Genomic DNA, 22771 nt, shown 5'->3' on the forward strand with positions numbered 1-22771 from the left:
GATGGAAAATAAATAAACAGGGAGAGACAAGGAAATAGGTGGTTGTTGTTAAATAATCGTGCCGTGGCCAGCAATTTGCAGGGAGCTGGTGGGGAAGGAATGTCCCACCTCTGCCGCTGAGACGGGGATGTTTACTGGGAACCCAGAGGAGGAGCACAGAGTCGGCACAGTGAAGACTGCCGGAGCACCCACCAAGGCTGGATCTGTGTGCCTGCACAGATAAAATGGCACCCATGGTGTGTGTGCCATTCCACGAACCGAGCCAAGGATGTCTTTGAGGTGTCTTCCCCAACCTGGGGCCAGTTTGATTCTATTTGAAATGAGCTCAAGCTTCAGTACAGGGAGGGCAGCCTGCTCAGCAGCTTGCTGAGGCTAATAGTTATTTGCTCATAGACTCTGGGTCCCTGAGGATTCACCCCCTGCCTTTGGAGAAAGGTTTTTATTGCCTTATCTAATATGATGCTGATTCCTTTTAAAAACGTGTTGTTGACGAGACATTGCTGATGTGAACTTTGCAGAGTCATCTCAAGGAGGGAGGGGGCCCATGGTTGGGAGCCTTTGTCACTGACAATTAAAGATAAGGAAAGAGGGGATGACCCAGGAGAAAATGGAAACATGGGAGAGAGGGCAGGAAAGTAAACAAATATCCCAGGACTGTCCCCAGTGTGCCTGGCTCGGTGCCTAGCACCTTACTTATACTTTTCATTCCATCTCCAGCCCAGCCTTCTGAACTGGATATTTTTATCCTCATCTTACCGATGAAGAAATTGATTTCAGAGGGGTTAAGTGACTCTCAGTGATGCAGAGCTAAGAGGAAAAGACTAAGATTCAGAGAGATCGTGATGGAAATAAACATGGTGCTATGGAAGGAAGGAAAAATGTTTGTTTTGAGATAATTTGATAGAATGATGCTACTGCTCTTATGTGGGCAAAAGAATAAGGCCTTAAAACCTAGCCATCCACTGAGGCGCCCATTCTGTTCATGGCTTCAATAAGGCAATGCAACTTCCTATATCTAGGTTCACCGGTCTATACAAGCAAACCTAAACGCCCTTTGTTTATCATTCTGAAACACCTGAACATCTGGAAATGGAGGGCACAGGAGCTGGAGTGAGACAATGGTCCCTTTCATCTCCTGAGCGTGATCTTTGCTCATATGTGCCCCTGTGTACCATCCTCACTCAGGTATGACTTCATTGAGATTCGGGATGGGGACAGTGAATCTGCAGACCTCTTGGGAAAGCACTGTGGGAACATCGCCCCACCCACCATCATTTCCTCGGGCTCCGTGCTCTACATCAAGTTCACCTCCGACTACGCCAGGCAGGGGGCAGGCTTCTCCCTGCGTTATGAGATCTTCAAGACAGGTCAGTGTGGTCACGGGTGGAGAGCGGGGAGCTGGGCACCTCCAGGAGGACGGGTAGCTGCCCTCTGTGTCTGGCTGTGGGGCACTGTGTAAGGGAACTGTGTGAGAATCATACGCACATGGATGGAGCCCAGTGAGACGGATGGGAGGGGTTACAAAAGTTGTTGGAGTTGGAAGAGAGGTTCAGGGTGACCCTGGTGACAGCCCAAGGTGAAAACCCAGTTCAACTTACGATCCAACTCGAGAGAGCGCTGGGTGCTGCCCGGCCGGCAGGCAAGCATTTGTTTGTGGCACCCAAAGTGTAGGAGGGTCAATTAACTCGAGAAGCACTTTCGAAAAGAATTTGATTTCTGTGTGTGTGTTTTTTAAAATCACAATTAGATTTCTGTGTGTTTTTTTTCGTGGGGGGAAAGCAAAACTCAGTTGAACGTCCTCCTGATTACTTCATGGTTTAATGTTGCCTTTATCTGGGATTTCATGGGCAGAAGGACATAATCTTTTCAGTATTTAGAGTCTCTAAAGATCTTAGTATGATCCTCCCAGTGGGGTCATCCAGTAGCGTTTAAAATCAAATGTGGCTCGTAGGAATCCCCCTTGCTGATCTGTTTTACCCCTTCTTCTACCTGTTGAATCCCTGCTTCCTAAATGCAGATACAGCTGCCCCCTGAAAAGCAATCAAAAAGGAGAAAAAGAGACAGAGAACACTTCACTTCTTTTAAGTTGACTGCCCGCTTTCCATGAGGTCCCCCTCAGATTACTCGAGGCCCTGAAAACATGGGCCCATCCTTATTTCCATAACTGGATTGAGCCAACTTTTATTCGTAACTCGCTAGTTCAGTAGCTACGCTGAAGCACTCTAAGCGGCATGCCCTTCCCTCCAGTGTGAGAGCTCATTATCTTGAGGCTGAGCGAAGCACCCTCCAGTTCTCCCCTCACCCCCAGCCTGCTTCCCTGCCTCACGGGCTCCTACCGCATCTACCAGCACGGCCCCTCCTGAGCCTCCGTTTTACAACTTGTAGACAGAGTCTGGTACAAGGGGAGGCTGTCCGCCTTGTCGTCGAGAGGCCCAAGTCCGGCGCCTCTTGAGTTCAGTGTAAGGGGACCTATTCATATATATTTTCTTTTCACTAAACAGTTCTTGAAAGGAAGTGGTAGCTGCTGAAAGCACTTTTTATATCCACTCTGTCTAAATATTTGTCAGATTTGTCTGCCTGAGAGTAAGAACGAAGAATCCAACGAAGGGGCGGGCCGAGGGAACTCTGTCAAGCCATCTCCAAGCCCCAGTGGGAGCACAGAGTGTCCCAGGGCACGAGTCTCACGAAGGCCCGTCTGTCACGGGCTGCCATGCTTCCCACCCACATGAGGTCATAAGGACTGACAGTCTGCGGTGTCCAGTGTCTCGGGGGCTGGTGTGAGGCTCCTGAATACCTCAGTCCACATTCCCTAGAGTCCGACGCAAGATTCAGATCAGTCCGTGCCACCGGCTCAGATGGAACATTCATCATACCCTCTTCTGCTGGGGAGCAGTTGGGGAGAGAGAGCACAGAAAGGAATAAAACACTAGAAGAGGGCAAAACACGCGTGAAGTCCCTCGGCACGTAACCCATGCACAGTAGACGTCGTTGGATGAACGTAAGTAAATAGATATGTCGACTGAAAGGAAAACTATAATATGAGGCAGAAGGCATAAGCACTAAGTAAAGGTACGATTAACATGCCACGGTTGTGAAAATGAGGGCTCTATTGAGTGACGTGGCAAGCAGGGGATCCAGGAAGTCAATTAGATAGCAAGGTCACCAGTGCTAAAGCTGTCACTCAGCTCTCCCGTGCTGACAGTGAACGGAAAACAGCTCCAAGCAAGGTCGTCCAGAGAGCTGGCCGAGGGAAGTCAGAACACGGGTGAGCAGGACCATTAAAGTTCATGTCTCTTTCATGCTTCCTGACTTAGTGTTTCACAAGGGATGATGCCGTATTCTCCAGAAAGCCACCGAAAGGATGAATGTTAACCCTACCCATCATGCAGTTTTGATGTTAAAAGTTACAGTGCACAGAGGGTATCATAACTGAGCAGTACTGTTTTGAGGACAGATAGTCTGCGGATGCCTCGACACCATAGCACCAGCCATGGAAGGTGGCTTAGGCATGGACCAACGGGGCACCCTACTTCAAGGACGAGGACTCCCTAAAGACAGAGGACAGAGGTTCCTGTGGTGGGAGAGAGCCCTGCCAACCACAGCCATATTTCCAGGGAACGCAAGAGAGAAAATGAGAGCCCAGTGGTCTTCTTGGGGGCCGCTCTCACCTGCCATCAGGCCTGCCTGAGAGAATAGCCCTCAGCGTGAAGGGCAACACTCTGTAAAACACATACATGCGCGGGCTACAAAATTCAAAGCTGAGAAGCCTAGGAAGATGAACATTCTTCCAGATGCCATGCCCTCCCTGCACCCACATTTCCACCGTGGGAGCCCTGGAAGAAAATACACAAAATTTACGTCATCCGCAAAACATGAAAGAAATGCGTGAACATGCCGAAGAAATCCAAACAAACAGCTATGTTTGCTAGTCAGATTCATAGAGAAAGACGGGGCTGGGGGGGGCGGGGGAGCGGCGGGGACTGTAAACACAGATACCCAAAATAATGGTACCGAGGACTGTGGAAGCTCAGCTGCCGAATTCTACTGACAGACACAAACCCGCAATTCAGGTGCAAAAGGGGGACATGTGGCTGGAGTGCAAGGTCCACGTCTCCCCTGAATGAAGTGGTTTCTAAACGCGTCTATATATTACCAGACTGCTCACATACAAAAGTGCAAACCGAAACAGCTCGCAGACTTAAAGGATCTCGAATTGCCAAATCATGAGCAGAACAGAGAAAGGAATTTTAAAATAACTTAAAAAGTAACATTGGAAACTGAATCACTGGAAAACGTGGGGGTTTTTTGTTGTTGTTGTTCATTCGTTTTCTGAGACTCCCTTGACCAAAGTTAAAGATCAGGTTTTCCTTCCTGGTGCCCAAAGACATCGCAGAATCTGAAATCTCTGGGGTCATCCACAGACAGAGAAAACTTGGAGTGCCCCCCCTGCTCCCGCTCCCTGAACTGAATTCACCTTTTGAGGGCAGGCCCAGCTCAGTTTGGATAAATCCACCACCATGTTTTAAATAGCTTTATGCGTGTGGATTCTTCCTTTGCTTGCAGAGTTATTGTAAAATTCATAGTGGAAAAAGATGGAGTGGGCACTTCTCACACCAGAGTCCTTTGGTATGAAACCATTCACTGCAGCCAAAATCCCCCAGCTTGTGTGGACAATCTTAGCATTGAGTGAACCTGCGTATTTGTTGACTGAGCTATTTTTTTTTTTTTAACCTCTGATGCTTTTAACACATTGCAGAGAAGGATCTTGGATTAGGTCGATGTCTGCAAGACGCCCCTTTCGTCCCAAGATCGTCACCCTCTTGTGAGATCTCTCCCCCACATTTAACATCCAGCTGCCTGCTTTCTGGCACTTTGACCACGGTCCAAACTATGAGGTGGCACGATTACAGACCAAATGCACCATTGTAATGGGCAAGTTGGACTGTTCTGCATAAAAAGGATAAAACTGTCTTTCTTCCTCATTTAAAATAAGCCAGAGAATATACCCATGGATAGCCATGTGTCAGAGACAGATACATATTCTTTTTGGTGTTTTTGTTTGTTTGTTTGGTTGGTTGGTTGGTTGTTTTGCCATAAGAATATTATATTGGAGGCACCTGGGTGGCTCAGTCGGTTAAGTGTCTGACTTTGGCTCAGGTCATGATCTCACAGTTCAAGAGTTCGAGCTCCACGTCAGGCTCTGTGCTAACAGCTCAGAGCCTGGAGCCTGCTTCAGATTCTGTGTCTCCCTCTCTCTCTGCCCCTTCCCCACTCGTGCTCTGTCTCTGTCTCTCAAAAATGAATAAGCGTTAAAAGAATATATATCATATTGAAAACTTCTGACCAGTGAAGTGCAGGACCTCAGAACCCTGGAAGCTGTGGGTGCTTTAAAATGTCGCATTCTCCGGGCCTGTCTTCGACTCACTCGGTGTCCATTGTGGGTGAATTTTCCCCCATGGATGGGAGGAACCAAAGAAAGATTCCACCAAAAATTCCCCGCTCCTGTGCCGGGGGACGAGGTGGGGTGGGGTGGGGATTCCCCTTGCCCTGAGAAGGAATGACAAGACAGCAAACTTGAGGAGGGAATGTCAGGATGCCTTTTCCGGCTCTGGAAGCCAGTTGTGGCTAGAGAGTTAATTTCCTCCGGCTAAGTGACCCACATGGAGAAGGCTGCACAATGGCAATAAACACTAACCTTTTCAAGATTCCTCTCAGCCCCCCAAAGACCGGCCAGCTGGCTTCGCTTTGCCAAACTGCCTCATCCCAAACCATTGAGGAGGCCCTCCGGAGCGTGGGGCTTGGCAGTAAACAAAGCTGGGGGCTCAGTGGTAAACAAACTGGGGAAAGGCCGTCCCAGCTCAGCCCTCTGGACCCAGCTGCCCACTGGGCCGCCCGTGACTGACTGACAGAGTGCAGAGCCTCAGAGATGCGGCACTTTAGGGAGCCTTGGGAATGCTGAAAAGGTTAGCTCTCACCCATCCCCCATCCCCACGCCGCCAGGGCACAGCACTGGGCTGAAGGCAGAGGTGATGGATGGGCAGGTAGGGATGTTGGAATTTCCGGTCTGATGCTAAAGGAAGTTGCAATCCCCTTTCTCCCACTTATCTGCATGGCACCTTTTCCAAGTCAGACACGCGCGCTTTCCAGAAAGCCGTCATCAATAAAGAGCCTCACGGAGGGCCCTGCTGCAGGAGCCTCGGATAAAGACATCGCTGCGGGCTAAGATCAGTGTATTGACATCACACAGTTATATTTCAGCGGGATCCCCAGAGGACACTTCCTGCCAGTAAACACCTGGTTTATCGAGTATTTCTGTATTTTTTCTTCATGCTTAGAGTGCTTATTATCCTCCTCATAAATCCTGCTAGCTTTTTTTAATTTTAAAATCGGAGCGTAGTGAAATCAATGGCGATTGTCCAGCCTTTACATGCACTGCATTGACTGGCATCGCTTCTGGCCCCGTGCTGCTCCGTGGGCCCAGCGTCCTGGGGCTGGTCGGAAGCCCACGCTGGCCAATGGTGGCTGGGTGAAAGCACACGAGGGCCCTTTTAATGCGACTCCACCTAGAGGCATTAGCAGATCTGGTGGCTGTAATCCTCTTAGAGCTCCTGCTGCCGTCCAAGCCTGCACCGGGATGCGAATGTGTGCGGCATTTAATAAGAACGCCTCCGTGAGTCCCAGGAAAGCAGACACAAGAGCTTCGGAGAAAAACAAGGCCATCCCTACCACAAAGGAACCAGAAGCCTTCCAAATGTCAATACACTGCCACATTTTTCCAAACTTGCTGCCGGAGCGGCCTTTAACATCCCCAACGCCCTGCTGTGATCCACCAGCTACAAACGTCGATTGTTAATTGTCTGGCCACTACAGAGCAGCTCGTTTTAATATAGTCATGACATGAATGAGACCCGAGCTCCCCTTTGCCCCTCCCCTGAGGCACCTTGGATCTTGGAGGGAGAAGGGGGCACTGGGTTGGCTCTGGGACAATAGGGGCTAGTGTTGAGGTCAGCAATAAATAAGGGGTAACATTGTTTTCCCTGCTGGCAATCAGCAAGCCTTCCTTAAGGATTGAAATAACTTACATTTCTGGAGCGAGCAGCTGAGTAATTGAGAAAGAAGGCTCTGTTCCTCTTTTCAAGAGAATCTCTCTCTTTTTCTCTCTTTCTCTCTCTCTCTCTCCCTCCCTGTATCTCACACACACACACTTCTTTCTAACCCCCCTCTACTCCCCAACTCCTCAATTGCTGATCTTACTGTATTATGTAGAGCACGCCAGCTCTCCTCTCCTAATTTCTCTCCTAAAGAAAGTCTGGCTTAAAGGCTTGAGACGTGGCTGTGAAGAGTATGTTGCTTCAAGGGCCACTCCAGTGAAAACAAAAACGTCACGAGTAGGGGGATTGGGGCTCCAACATGTAAATAACCCATGTGACAGAGGCGGGAGAGAAAGGCATGTTCTTCTCCTTTCTTAATGCTACAGTTCTCTTTTACATACAGGCTCCGAAGACTGTTCAAAAAACTTCACAAGCCCCAACGGGACCATTGAATCCCCTGGATTTCCCGAGAAGTACCCACACAACTTGGACTGTACCTTTACCATCCTGGCCAAACCCAAGATGGAGATCATCCTGCAGTTTCTGACCTTTGACCTGGAGCATGACCCTTTGCAGGTGGGCGAAGGAGACTGCAAATACGATTGGCTGGACATCTGGGACGGCATTCCTCATGGTAAGTGATGTCGCTGTCACGAGACCCTTCTCAGGAGCTTCGCCTTTGCCTGTGAATTGCTTTAGGAACGATAAAAGAGAGAGAGAGAGAGAGAGAACAAAGACTTCAAAGCTCCTTAGGGTTTGTGTATGACCCATGATGACTTTCTCTTCGTATTCTTCACCAAGGATGATTTCAGAGAAATTGCAGGAAGGCAGTTTCCTTTCTTGGAGGTATTTTTCTGGAGAAGGATAGGAGGAGAGTGAGTAGATACTCGGATGAGGATGAGAAGACCTATCGGTAGTGTTCTTTTCTGCCCCAAGTTGTCAGGATTTCCAGAGAAAGTGACTCAGTGACCACTATGCCCCAATAGGATGCCAGAGCCAGACTGACTAGGTTTGAATCCTGGTTCTGCTCTGAGCAGTTCTGCAACCCTGGGTAGGTCACTTAAACTCTGTGTCTTATGTGTATAAACTGTTTTCATCACCATTATTATTACTATGATTTTACTATTATTAATACAATCACAAATATCAAAAAGGTGCATCACCCAAGGCCCAGAGGAACTGGTGCTTCTCAGGGGGAGACCAACATAGGTCTTGAGCAGAATCTGTATTGGTGAAGAAACCAATTGTTCCTTTTTGTAGTCAGTATTAGTGGGGTTTTTTTTTCAACATTTTTTATTTATTTTTGGGACAGAGAGAGACAGAGCATGAACGGGGGAGGGGCAGAGAGAGAGGGAGACACAGAATCGGAAACAGGCTCCAGGCTCCGAGCCATCAGCCCAGAGCCCGACGCGGGGCTCGAACTCACGGACCGCGAGATCGTGACCTGGTTGAAGTCGGACGCTTAACCGACTGCGCCACCCAGGCGCCCCAGTATTAGTGTTTTGCACTATAAGGGAGACTTGATGGCTAAGCAGTTTCATTTCCTGAGAAAAGCCTACGACTTAGTCAGAAAACTCGGGTTTGAGTCACAACTCTGTTATTTCCTAGCCGTATGAACATGGAAAAGTCATGTGACCTCTCTGAACCTCAATTTTTTCTTCTGTAGAACAGGCATTATAATGACAGCTTTCTGGCCCATCCCTGAACAGAGGGAGAGAACAGAATGAAGCCAGGTCAGGGAAAGTACGGTTGACCTTTGAACAATACTTGGACTGCCTATGCAGTTGAAAAATCTACACATTACTCTGAGTCCCCAAAAACTTAACTGCTAATCGCCTACTGTTGACCGGAAGCCTTACCAATAACATAAACAGTCAATTAATACATATTTTATATATTATGTGTAGCGTACCCAGTCTTCTTACAATAAAGGAAACTAGAGAAAAAGAAAATGTCATTAAGAAAATCATAAGGAAAAGAAAATACATTTACAGGAGCATACTGTATTTCTCCAAAAAAAATCCACGTATAAGTGGATCCACACACTTTAAACCCGTGTTGTTCAAGGGTGAACTGTACTTTTTAATGTCCAGGAAAAATACTACGTGTTGTTCTTAAGACCTATTTTTGGTCATTCTTTTATGCCAAGGCATACCCAAAGGATGCTCCATGGAGTGACTGGTGATTGTGGCAAGTGCAAATGTATCGAAAATGGAGTTTGACCTTCCCATGTCTACTGACCTGTCTTTGTCTTGCATGTCCAGTCGGCCCCCTGATTGGCAAGTACTGTGGCACCAAGACACCCTCTGAACTCCGTTCGTCGACCGGGATCCTCTCTCTGACCTTTCACACAGACATGGCGGTGGCCAAGGATGGCTTCTCTGCACGCTACTACCTGGTCCATCAAGAGCCACCAGACAGTGAGTTGGGCAGTTGGGAACCTCTGTCCTGTCCTTCTATCAGGGCTGTGAGGACATGTAATGAAGACAGACTGGCCTCTGGGAGAGGAGAGGGCAGTTCTCCAGAATTTATAGTAGCATCTGAGTTCAGGGAATGGGGGCTATATCTTCTTGCTAGGCAGAGATTAATGAAAATAAGACAGATGTCGACTGGGTACCCCTTTCTTTACAAAGTACGTATGTGCACCAAGAATTAGTTATTCCCAGAGTAAGTCTCAGAACCATCGCAAGCCTCAGTTTTCCCATCTGTGAACGGAAGGGAGGTTAGTCAGGACGTCTCTATAGAGTCCCCTACCCTGTGCTAACATTTTTTGAGTCTGAGGCTATTTTTCTCGCTCTCTAAGCCTCAGTGGCCATTGTCAGAAAACTGAGTAATTTTTACACCTCTCATATAAATATATAAATATATATATGTATATATATATATATATATATATATATATATATATATTAAACATCTCTGGCCCTGGGTAGAGCTTCTCTCACTAGACTGGTACACGCTTGCATTTTCACTGCACGCTTCCAGTATACACAGTTCCCAAGCTTCTGCTATATGCCAGGTGCCGTGCAAAGCATAAAGTGTACCTCTGGCTCCAGCTGCCCTGGAACTTCCCATCCAGGCCGTGAGTCTCCAGCCTCCATCAACGTTTACTCCCAACTCCTGAATCTTCACATCAGCTCCTCTAGGATGTGTGCCTCATATGTGCTGCCATTTCCACTGAGAAACCCAAAGGGTAACTTTAAGTACTAAAGATGTACTTGAAGGCTGCTTGGAGCTGGGGAAATCGTGCCACGGTTGTAGACAGCTTATTGCGTGCCTACCTACGCACATGGCAGCCTGGCCTGCTGGAAAGGTGACGAGTTTTGTTCTGGGTTTTGCTTTGGCGCTTCTTCAAAAAGCCCATGAAGATTGAGTGACAGGAAAACAGTACTGCAAATTGCACCAGGGTCTGCAATGGGCCAGTTCAGTCACAGAGCTAGAGAGTGGATTTGATAGCTGAAAAAATTGCTGGTCTTTATCAGACACGTGCACACACAAATAGTGACCAGTGCCTGTGGTATCCGTGGGAAGGACAGCAATTGAGCTAATGGTGCATGGCCAGACTCAGTGACTTCTGGGTCCATTTGCCCAAGCAAGTGGCTCAGGGGAATGGAGTGACACGCCTGTGCTCGTGGAGAGGTGTCCCAAAGACAGGCATTTACTGCTTTGTGATGTCTGTCTTCTGTGCCAGAACTCGAGACAGTTGAGTGAAAGAAAGAAGCAAAAGTGCCCCCTGGGTGTTTATTAATAAAGCAAGCTTCCCACGATGTATCAGCCCACCCAGATTGCCACGGGTCTATCACACGTTTACCTGTATTTCAATATCGGTGCATCTGGTGTCTGTGAGCATCCGTAGCCTGCGGCACCAACAGTTCTTGTGCTTTAGATTGTATTTTTAATTTGTATGATGATTCTTATTTACCCACAGCCTGACTCCTTTTAGGTCCAATTTAGTTTCTTTCAGACCCAGAGGGGTTGTCAAAGTCTGTGACTTGGCGGGGTTGTTTTTTAAAATGCGATCGTATAATGAGGTCTTTAAGACGAGCAAGTTCCTGCAAGGACTTGCCCCTAAGAGGGAGTAACATTTTCAGAGTCCCAGGGGTTCAAGGTTGAGAGACATAACTCTGCCTTTGACCATCTCCACTCCCCAGACTTCCAGTGCAATGTCCCTCTGGGAATGGAATCCGGCCGGATTGCCAATGAACAGATCAGTGCCTCATCTACCTACTCTGATGGAAGGTGGACACCCCAGCAAAGCCGCCTCCATGGTGACGACAATGGCTGGACACCCAACTTGGATTCCAGCAAGGAATATCTCCAGGTACTCACTCAGATGTACTAGAGGGTGTGCAGAGGGCACATGTGTTGGTGGACAAGGGAGGTGGCTCCTCGCCTGGAGCGGACAGAGGACACAAAGAAAATAAACACAGCCTACTCGAGAACCCCGTTCATCCATCCGTCCAAAAACACAGGTGCCAGGCATGAATAGACTTAGCCAGGTGTTGTGCTAACTACTGGGATAAAATGACAAGTAAGATGGACACTGCCGCTGCCCTTGTGACACTTACCAGGCCTCAGAGTTGTTTGGCCTGGGTGCTATTTGCCTCTCAGTAGAGATATCCATGGAACATTCTATAAACAGTTCCAGATCTTCCTCATTCTTGGCAGAGGGAGGCATCAGAGACTTGGTAGGGGGAGGGCATCTTCCTAAGGGCAGACTTGAGTCGCTAGCTGAGCATGGCAGCCTCTCATGATCTTTGCTTCTTGGAGGGAGCCCTGCCAGGAAGGTTTTGCACATAGCTATCAGAGAAGATAGAACACATGGGAAAATGTCACTACCGGGAATGAAACTCTAGTTGCCCAGATGCTCTGCGGCATCTTTTCAGACTATTGTTTGCCTTCCTTCTGAATAAGACTTGCAGTTTGTGTTGAATAATCACCCTGAAACTACAGACTGGTCCAGCTCCCATCCCCCAGGGAAGAGCAGCTTCTGGGTCCATGCTAGAGCAATGACTGCTTTTATGACACACACACCAGACGGCCTTGTGACCCATTGACAATCCTGTCCTAGTTCTGATGTGACACAGTGACCTCCGCTCTGAGAAGGATGTTGTGGAACAGGCAGCAGGAAAGGGAGAAGGGCTACTTAGAAACTCCCAGGGAGTCCACAGAGGTTCAAACAGCACAGTCCTCCGGCCATTTTGTAACTGTGTCTCCTCTGCCTCTCCAAAAACCCTTCTGATCCTGCAAAGCTTCCAGAACGCTCTCCTTTATAATCAATGTCCCATTGATTTCACTCCTTATTTTTGGGCCTCAATCATAAACTTTCTCTTATTGCTATCCAGCTGTCTGTCATACACATATGCAGCCCCGCATACTTCTTTTGAATTGCTTACTATGCTGAGCACATAGTAAGTAGCCAATAAATGCTTCCTGACTCAAATTTTACCAGCGAGTGCTGGCTAAATTTTGATCACACAGAGGTTGCCATTAAGAAACGCCGTAGCCAGCAAAGGAATGGCATTCCTTTGGGTTTTTTCCAAAGCAATTTCCAAATGGGTTTGGCGTTGTGGGGAGAAAGGTGCCTCCAAATGTTGGCCATCTTCCTCATCAAGCAAAAGGTCAGGACTTGGTGCATAAGCCTAATTGCTTGGGCAGACTCTGCGTGCCCTTTGACCCTTTAGTGACCTGAGTGACTAAATACACAATGGATTGAGGGACTGAGGGCACGGGAAGCAAAGCAGCCCTGAGCTGAGACGCTGCAACAAGGGTGTCATAAGTGAATTGGACTGGCCTGGACTGGGGTGGAGTGGGCGGAGCGGCGTGGATTTAGCCATTGTTCCTTTAGAATAGGATCTGCTTTTACTACTTAAGGCGGGCTGTAGTCCAGTAAGAAGGGGTCACAGTTCTAGATGTTCAAGGATCCCTTTAAGATAAACTGACTACCGTCCATTCAGATTGGCAAAGAAGAGAAAAGCAGAAAAATAATCAAGTTACAGTTTCAAAGGTGTCCAATCCAGTGTCCAATAAGCCGAGATTAACCGTCCAGCTTGGAATTGCAAACTGATAACTGATCGCGCTGATTCTGAGGGAATCACAGACACGACTTGTAAGCCGGGTATTCCATTCGTGTCCTTTGAAGCAAAAGCAAGATGCTGCCCTCCTGTCAGGAGCTGCGGCCCCCTCACTCCTCTTCTGCTCTCCCTCAGGTGGATTTGCACTTTCTAACCATGCTCACAGCCATTGCCACGCAAGGAGCGATTTCCAGGGAAACCCAGAATGGCTACTACGTCAAATCGTACAAGCTGGAAGTCAGCACGAACGGTGAAGACTGGATGGTGTACCGGCATGGCAAAAACCACAAGGTAAAACCCAGATCCCCACCTCAAAGTCACGCTGGGGTGGTGCAGGAGGCTTGGGACAAGAGGAGCTTCCAGCTGACCCCACAGAGGGGAGGAGGCCTTGTTCCGTGAGGTTCAAATAATTGATGGAGGCGTGGGAGGCGGTGGCCCTGAAAATATCCTTTCTTACGCGAAAGCGATTGGAAAACGCGGTTTCTCCGACAGCCGGGCTGCTGTTGCATGTCGCACAGCAGAGAGAGAGCGAGCAAGCTTGCGGAGTGCTCTCTGACTGCAAATGAAGGAGAAAATGCGTTCCCAGTCCGCGCCTCCCTACACAGGATTCATTGAGCATTTATGGCCTGAGTCCCTTCCACATGCTGGGTTAACAATCACAAAGCCACATGAAACTGTAGTTCAGGAGTTACCGAGGTCTGGAAATGAAAGGGCACAAATCCTGAGAGGGACTCACAATGTCCCGAAGAAGAAAGAGGACAATAAATAATGAGGAGAAATTCAGTTTGTCAGGGATGGGATCTGAACTGGCAATCACGCTTGGCGGCAAGGCATTGAATTCTCGCAGCTGGTGTCTTCAGTGTCTGTGGCCCCCAGAGGTGTGGCCGTGTGGGTGATGTGGGGTTTTTGTTGCACACAAGGATGAATGCTGGCGCTCGGCTTACTTAGACACGTGGCATTCTGCCGGTGAGCGGGCCCGGGCCAGCACTGGCGATACACTGCTCATAAGGTGCACGCAGCGTATAGGGGGCTTATTGGAAGTGGCTGGTGGTCTCACCTGGGCGGGGGGAGGACACGGTCATGCGCTGGCTCCCGGCTCTAGGAGGAGAGTGCCTATCCTTCCCTGAATGGAAGTGGGGACAGGCAAAGAGACCCTCCTCTTTAGCGCTACGGTTCCCCTGTCTGTCACGCTGTGAATGATCAAAATGGGACACATGGCACCACACCTAGAGAGGCCAAAGATCGTTTGCAAACACAGCCTCCTTGTCTCCTACCACTGCCCCGAGGCTGCTTGCCCTCGCTGGGGAGACCGGAAACCTTGAACCGAGAAAATGCTCCACTGTAATGTCGACACTGATTCGCTCTGGAAATGTGAGTTTTTAAGGCAGTGGATTTTTTTTTTATTATTAAAATTGCCATAGTAACGTGGCACCATTCATCTGAAAATCACGGCTTCTAGATATTACCAGGTGTCACACACACACACACACACACACACACACACACACACACTTTCCTCATTTGACGAATAGGGAAAGTGAGGTAGTTAATTGAAGGACCTCCTCACCTTAACATGTTCAACCAGGTCTGGTTTCTCACTGACTTTGTTTATTTCAGTTGCAAATATCACTTGGAAATGGCAAGCCGGAGCTGGCACTGGATGCTAGGTGCATGGGCTGAGTCCTCTCCCCAACCTACTCTTTTTCATGCCTTCTCTCCCCACCCACCCTGCTCAATAAGAAACTGGTGGAACCTAGAAGCTGAGCCAGGCAGGCGAGGGCCAACGCTGAGTCGGAGTGGGTCCTGAGGGAGAAGGAGGAGTTTCACCTGACAGCCTCCCTGTCCAGGCGCAATGACTAAGCAGCGCTGGCCAGAGGGATACTGTAGCATAAGCTGATTTTAAAAGCACACAGATGGACTGGGATGCTATTTAAAACACTATTTGTAGGAAATCTGCTTTCGGAAATACCTTAGCACTGCACATTTTGACAGAATGCTGTCCTCCCTGGCTTTATCCCTGGTATTTATTCTGCAGGGAAGCTATTCCTGAGAATTGAATTTAGCTTTCTGGGCTCCTTTGGAATCAGTCTCAACTTTTTCATATTGGATGCATTATTCTTTCTCTCTCTCACTTTCTCTTCTCACCCTTGGCTAAATTTCTTTGCCCAGGAGCCAAGGGGTAATTTCATTTTCGTTTTGTTGTTGTTGTTTGGTTTTTTAGTGAATCCGTCCTGCCCACATAAAAAGTGCTGGGGCAGAGGAAAAGCCCCTTCCCTTCCCCATTAGATAATTCATTCTCTGGCTAACCTAGAAGGAGGCTGGAGAATGGAAAGCCTGCCAATAAGGTGTCACCCCCTCCCCACGCTCCCTTGCCCCACCGCGGGTGTGGTGGGTGACGAGGGAGACCTGCCCGTCTTCCCCTCCAGGGGTGATCTCTGCTGCTCCCCCATTAGCAGATCCGTCTCCCAGATGTCTGTATTTAACGTGCAGATTCCGCACCGTTCGTGGGGCGTCGGCGCGGCTCTCTGGGCTGTTCGGGTTGAAATAGTTGAGTGAACCGTGCCAAATAGATTTGTCAAGTCTGCTGCAGTTTGATTTGATGCCATGAAGGGGAGGGGGGTGAGGAGGGGCGTCGGGGGCAAGAGGGGGAGAGGCTTCGTCTGGGTCGGTCGCTACCACTGGGTTCCTCTTTGCAGCCGCTGGATGGATGGTGGGCGCCACGCCAGGCCGGCCAGTACCGGGTGGTGGGCTTGAAAGCACAATTCAGGACCTGTGAGCGAAGCATAGCAGAGGGGAAGGCGGAGGCTGTTCTCCACGGTGCAGAGGGAGGGTTTGCAGATGCAAGCCTGCGCGCGGGGTGTGAGGAAGGGATGGTGCCGTTGGGGGCAGAGATGTAGGAACTTGATTTCCATTCCTGGGTCCCTGTCAGCACCAACATGGTGTGCCAAAGACCAGGGAATCGGGGAAATCGGAGAAAAACAAGATGAAGGAGTGCTGGCGGTGGTGGGGGATGGCTATGCTATCTCCTTGCTACACACCGTTTACAGTTTGGACCCAGACCGGGCTGAGGCAGGGCCTGGGCCTATGGCCGAACGACTCTTGTCCAGGAAGTGGGGACCAGGGAGCTCTTTCCAGCCTCCCTCGGCCTCCGAGCAGCCTCCTCTTTGTCTCTTCCCACCCGGTAGGTCGTGACGAGGTTGCCTATGGGGGAGGCATTCCGCTATCGTGGGGGGTATTGCGAGCATCCTCCTGGCAAAACACAGCCGACTTACGCAGGCCACATGTACAGCACATCCCCAAATCCTTATCCAATTACACATGCCATAAATATATGGAACCTATGATTTTCCTATAGGGTGGGCCCTCCTCATGCATATTTATGGCGTAACCACAAGGCAGAGAGCTTGTCCGCCTGATGGAGCCCATATCCAGCCCATGTGCTCCCTTAGATTATACAAATTGCTTCAGATCTATTTCTTCAGAAACCACAAGTAGAAAACGACTGTTTTTGGTTTCGCCAGCTATATTAATAACACCCCAAACATTGACATAGTGTTGTAAATACAGTATGAGAAGGTTCGTGTACGTGCCTATAATTATAGGCACAATCATGTGCACACAAACCAAGAGAGGGGCATAGAGAGAGATGGGAGCAGCTGGGGGCATGAGGCCTTGGCCAGGACCCCACTTACCTCTGACTTGCTGATTCTGGGAGTGTGCACTGGAGGGAATGAGACGGAGACTTCTAGTGTCAGGGCAGAGGGACAGAGGCCAGTGCCCTTATATGTCTAAGCAAAAGCCCTTGCCTTCCTTCCCCCCCCTACTTGGTAAGCGTGGGCGTCTCCTTGTTGACACAGCCCCGGTTACCTTGCTCTTAGTCACAATGCTGCTGGCTGTTCTGATGTACTTGGAAGAAATCTGGGCTCAAAGAGAGAGTCTGTGGGGGTGCTAAACATATCTTGATGGCCAGACTGAGGATGGGAGGGGGAGGACAGGGATGAGGTCCAAGCATTTTCAGAATTACCCTGTAATGAGTGGCGGAAACGCACGAAGCTCGTCATACTAATGCAATCGTGGCCGCCAACGGGATCGGAGAGCCTTCAGGTACCACCTCATTCGCTTCAGAATGTGGCACTGTTTCAAAGACTGGAATCAAAGCTCTTAAAGTAATTTGCCCCAGGACCTGGGGAACCATGGAGTCCCCAGGAAAGGCACCTGGTCATGGGGCTTTGATCTCTAGGAGGGTGTTCCCAGCAATCTGATCTAGGCCTGGCCGTCGTCTTGGATCCAGAGGGAAATCAGCTTCCTAGATGTTCAGTCTAAGGGTCTAGAGGTGTGCATATTCCTGGAGAGCCTCCATTGGTTTTGAGATCTGAAGTTGGGCTCAGACAGCGTGACTCAGCATGGCAGGCTCTTGGAGTTACATCACAGAATGGGCTGCATCCTAGAATCTTGAAGATGGAGTTGCTTTGCATTTGATTCGGCCATATCCCTTCAAGACACTTAAACACCTCACTTCGAAAATTCTCTGCCCTATATTTATTTTCTGGATTAAAACAAATGACTTTGAAAGCCACTTGAGAATTTAAAACCGCCTGAAATCATCAGAGACTTAGGAGGAGAGAGAGTGGTGTCCTGAAACCAAACCCCCCAAATCAGTCGGCAAACGGAACCACGCGGCGTCTATTTTCAGATCCCCTTAGATGATGCACTGTGTGACCTTGGAAATTTCTCTTCATGGCTCCGTGCCTCAATGTTTCCGCCTGCCCAAATGGAATGGTGCTGCGGCGGCTCTTGGCAGAGCACCTTGGGATCTGTAGATGGAAGGCTGTCTGCAGGTGGAATTAATGTATTAGACCCACAAAGCTCTTCTTGAGCAGAAGCAAGTTATCAGTTTAAAAAGTAACAAGGCCCCATGGGATATCTATCTGCCTCCTTTAAGATCGGAGGTCTGGAAGGGACCTGATAAGTCACCCAGACCTTTCCCTGCATCTGATGGGCCCTGTGCTGGAGCTGCCTGGGACGAACGTTGCCCTCCTCGGCTCCAGTCTTCTGTGAGGGATGCAGTCATCCCCCTAATTAACAACTCACAGTTTTCAAAAAATACCTTTTTTTTTTTTTTTTTTTTACCTCCTGGCGGATGACTGCATTCCCCTTATCCTTTTCATTGTAGTTTTTGTTTATTGTGTGTGAGACGACGACGATGACACAAGCTGTCAGCTGGGAAATAGCCTCAGCCTTCAGAAGCCATGCGTATGGTTGCCTCGTCGAACCAGGGTTGTGTATATTCCGAAGAGAGCCGATGCCCTTTCGAAATTCACGTCCCCCGGTTTCTCTGCCCCCTTCAGTTATAACTGAGAAGAATCCAGGGCCCTACGTAATTAAGTTTGTCCCTTATCCATTTGCCATGGGATGAGCTCAGACCCTTAGCCTCTCCACTTAGGAAGCCCAAGGGAAAATGTCATTACACATAAGCTTGGAACCTTTTTTCTATCAGGCTCCTGTGGCCGGCTTCACCCAACTCCCATGGGTGCTGAATTGTCTCTGGGAGCTGAGGCCAGCCTCCCTGGCGCTTACGATGCTCCCTGCCAAATTCCCAATGCCTTCCATCGCACTGCTGTGCACTGAGGCCGGTGGGACAGAGCGAGTGAGCAGGGCTTATAAAAGGGTGTAGTGATTCTGCAGGGGCTGGAAAAACTCTTCTTTGCCCTAACTCCAGCGTCTCTAGATGAGCATGGGAGTGAACACCTCATCTGGTAGGTTGTCGGGTTCTTTGCCATCACCATTTCCCTGCTCTGAGATTTGCTGAGATTCCGCTGGAAGAGGAATGCGGTTGGCAGAGAGTCTCTGGAGCCTGACTCCCATACCCTTTCACGCTCTCTTCTGCCCACCTGCAAGTTAAAGGCACCTTCTCAAAAAATGTGACAATGTGAGAATGCCTGTGTTTCTCTCCCGACCTTCCCGGGAGGACATTGGCCACTCCCTTTCATTGCTCTGATGCTATACTCTCCCCCACACCATCTCTCCTCTAGCCCCAAATCCCTGAGCTGCCCTCCCCTCCTCTTCTCCTTGGTGCTTTCCTGTCTCCAGTCCCAAAACCCTAATCCTGTTAGTATGCTGTGTTCCAGGGCTCGGCGTCTCGATGGGGGTAACATAATCCTGCAGTAAATCTAACGGGGACCCACAAGGCACACACAGATGGGATGCACACGTCCCACCCACCTCCGCCCTCACCCTCAGGAAGAAACCGGCCTCCCCCGCCCTCCACCCCATGACACGTCCCTGCTCCTCTGTCTTCTCCTTTACATCAGCAGAGCTGCTTGATGACAAAAACAGCCCTAAGTAAAGGAGCAGGAGACAGGAGGGCATCATGGTCATAAATGAGCATTTGGTGGTTAAGGAATTTTCTCTGCCCTGCCCCCCTTCTTCCCCTCCCTTAAAGTCTCCCCCACTTCTCTCTCATATCTGTATATGTATACACATCTATATGAGACACATCCCTTCTGACTCTGTGTCTGGCTAAGTTCCCACATCCACTAGAATGAAAGCAGCTTAAAAAAATTTTTTTTATAGTCTTTAAGGAGGAGTTTTAAGAGAGAATTGTCAGGGCCATGATTTACAAAAAGGAAAAAAAAAAGTGTCCATTACCTTAACATCGTTGTCCCCGAGTGCAACAGCCCCCCTTACCCTGGCCCCCACCCCTTGCCTGTTTGGTGCAACAAATTAATTAAACAGGATGGTGTTCATTGATTAACAATTTATTTTTATGTGTAGGCCCGGTGGCTGGTTTTAGAGAAGATGCCAGGGAAGAGGGTGGGAGAGAGCAGACAGGCCTTGGGTTCTGCAGTAAGGATGAGTCCATTCAGTTGTTTCAGAGAGAAATTTTTAAAATCTGCCACTGGTTTCCCCAGTTTCTGCCCTCCGTTCCTGCCACCTCTCCCTTCTGCCTGCTTTGTTCTCCTCCTCCTTGAGTGTCCGTGCCAAGTAGATTGAAAAGGAGAACTTTGGATGCAATGAAACATTTATTAGCGGAGAGAAATATTTATTTAAAAAAAAGGGGGGGGGAAGAAGAAGAACGTCTCCTGCACAATTTCTACCTCAGGGCTCCAGCACTGTGTTGCCTTTGAAAAATTGCCTGCTTTCTTTGCAGTCCCTGGAGCTGGCCACGTTCAGATACTTACAGCAAAATCGGAATAAACTGTAGGTCATGCCATAGGTAATGAAGAGACAGGCGTGTGCAGACTGAATACCAAAGCCCTACTCGGATGGGAGACGGTGCACATGACGAGAGCCCGCGTGTGTCAACTATAGGGCCTGCCTGCTTGAGGAAGGTTAAGCAGCCGGCTCACACCGCGAGCCTGCACCTTATCTCTCTGCCAAGAAGCTCAAAGCCCGCCATGGACGTGAAGCATCCATGCCGTCCCGGGCATCTGAGTGCTGATGGCAGAGATGAGGGGGGCGACGGCGAGGGATGTGGGCCTGGCAGGAAACACCTCTGCCCAGAGAGGCCTCCACCTGGCCAGCACTTCACCTGTTCTCAGCTTTGCTAGAGTCACCGCATACTCTTAAAAGAAGACTTAAGGACAGGTCAGCGGGGAACGGTGGCTGTAACAAGAAAGGGGATGAAAAACAGAGAAGAGATGACCTCAAAGCCATCAGGGATGCCTTCCGGCTAGATGTTTCCTATTAGATCACATATATTATTTTCTTTCATTTCACGTGCTGGTATACTCCACGCCTTAGGAGCTCGTAGGCATGGTCAAAACATGTTGGTTTTCTTTTCCTGGGTGGGGTATAGAAAGTAACCACGCTGGGATGTTGGGTGGCAGCCAAGTTAATTGGCAGGTGCCCCCTCCCCCGAGAGGCGCAAATCAGAAAGTCTTTGCAGTGCTGCTGGTCTCAGATTCTGTCTTACTGCAAGTAAACCAAAGGTCTCAAGAATCAATTGGAAAGTGTTGGATTATGTTCAGAATTCAGCGAGGCACCAAATGGATTATCCAAACTACTTTGTGCCCTGAATTCCTTTTTAAACTTGGTTTACAGGGATGCACTTGAAGGAATCTATGTGTTCAACACACACACACACACACACACACACACACACACACACACTTTAATAATTACATCAATCAATGCTATCCTTACCTCTTAAAAAAACTAGGGATACACTAGTTGTGCATCCCTACTTGAATACACTTCTGGTTTTCTCTTGGGGTGGTAAATCAACCATATTAGCATTTTTCTTTTATTTTTCTTAAATTTTTTTTTTAACGTTTATTTATTCTTGAGAGAAAGAGACAGAGCATGAGGGGGAGACACAGAATTGGAAGCAGGCTCCGGGCTCTGATCTGTCAGCACAGAGCCCGAGGCGGGGCTCGAACTCACCAACCGTGAGATCATGACCGGAGCTGAAGTCGGGCGCTCAACCGACTGAGCCACCCAGGCGCCCCAGTTTTTCTTTTAAAATTAACAAAAACGTATACCATCTGCGACATCCAGCTTTTAAAACAGATGTTATCATGTTATCACAGTTTGATGATCTGGGTGTCTTACGCTTATCTGGGCGTGTACCATATACTGACGATCCACTGATTCTTCTCAGCATTATGGACACCTTACTGTCAAGTTACGACCTCGAAGTGGGGCGTGAGAGTCAATGGCTGTTAGAACTTGAACCCTCCCCTTTGAACAGAGACCCATTTGTCACTTGTGATGTAGCTTTCACTGTAACATCTGTCCTGGGTGTTGTGCAGGCATTGGAGCCAGCAGGGAGGGCTGGTAGACTTTAGCGTTCACCTGCAAGCCTGTTATTGAGTTTATCTTCCTGAAGGAGAAACCAAGGTATCTAAGGATTATTGATTTGCCTATAGTGATTCAGTGAGTCGGCAGGGAGTAGGGAATAAAACCAATTTCCTGGCATCATTTCCCATGCACACAACCCCTTACCTTGCAGCGCCTAGACGAGATGCCAAGAATCCATCTCAGAGAATTTGATCAGAAAACATATGAAGGGTGATTCTGAAACCACAGAAGCATTGAGAAAGTCATAAAGATGTATAATATATGATAGCATTTACCAGCTATAAATAGGAAGATGCAGGGAGAAAAATAGAGACCTTGTAAATCCATTGGGTCAGGAGAAATAGAAACTGCTTAATATTTCATTAAAAATGGATTTTCATAAATTGCACTTTGATATCTTTGGGTGCAAGACAATACGTAAGGACTAAGGTGTTGTTATTCATTACTTTTCATTATTCATAATTTGAACCGTTATTGAGCAAAAACATCAACAAGGTATACTCTCCCTCTGAGTGGGGCACTCACCATGTGTTTTGGGCACTATTTGAAGCATATTAAAACCCACAGCACTCGTCTACAAAAGCACTCAGGCTCTAAGGGACAATGGACAACTAAAATGCCCTGTTACATTGCTGGGGCAGTTCTAGTTGGACACTCTTATGCAGAAAGCCTTAGAATCTGGGGGCCAGCAAAGACCTTACAAATCAACTCATTTAATAGAGGAGGAAGTTGAGGCCTGGGGGAAGTGGAGGTATTTGCCCACACTTCCGAGTTAATCAGCAGCGCAGTGTCTGTCCTGGCTCC

The 22771-nt window shown here is 48.7% G+C and overlaps 1 protein-coding gene across 4 annotated transcripts in view; it reads left to right on the plus strand.

Annotated features, from left to right (window-relative positions):
- Nucleotides 1-22771, plus strand: part of NRP2 (neuropilin 2) — a 116958-nt gene that overhangs the window by 33764 nt on the left and 60423 nt on the right. For all 4 annotated transcript variants that reach the window (XM_043577607.1, XM_043577605.1, XM_043577604.1 and 1 more), the window contains exons 3-7: nucleotides 1186-1367; nucleotides 7495-7725; nucleotides 9356-9511; nucleotides 11243-11412; nucleotides 13301-13456. In XM_043577607.1, coding sequence (XP_043433542.1) covers nucleotides 1186-1367; nucleotides 7495-7725; nucleotides 9356-9511; nucleotides 11243-11412; nucleotides 13301-13456 — 895 coding nt within the window. The remainder of the gene's footprint in view (nucleotides 1-1185; nucleotides 1368-7494; nucleotides 7726-9355; nucleotides 9512-11242; nucleotides 11413-13300; nucleotides 13457-22771) is intronic.

The sequence above is a fragment of the Prionailurus bengalensis genome, chromosome C1, assembly GCF_016509475.1.
Source record: "Prionailurus bengalensis isolate Pbe53 chromosome C1, Fcat_Pben_1.1_paternal_pri, whole genome shotgun sequence".
Classification (NCBI taxonomy): Eukaryota; Metazoa; Chordata; class Mammalia; order Carnivora; family Felidae; genus Prionailurus; species Prionailurus bengalensis.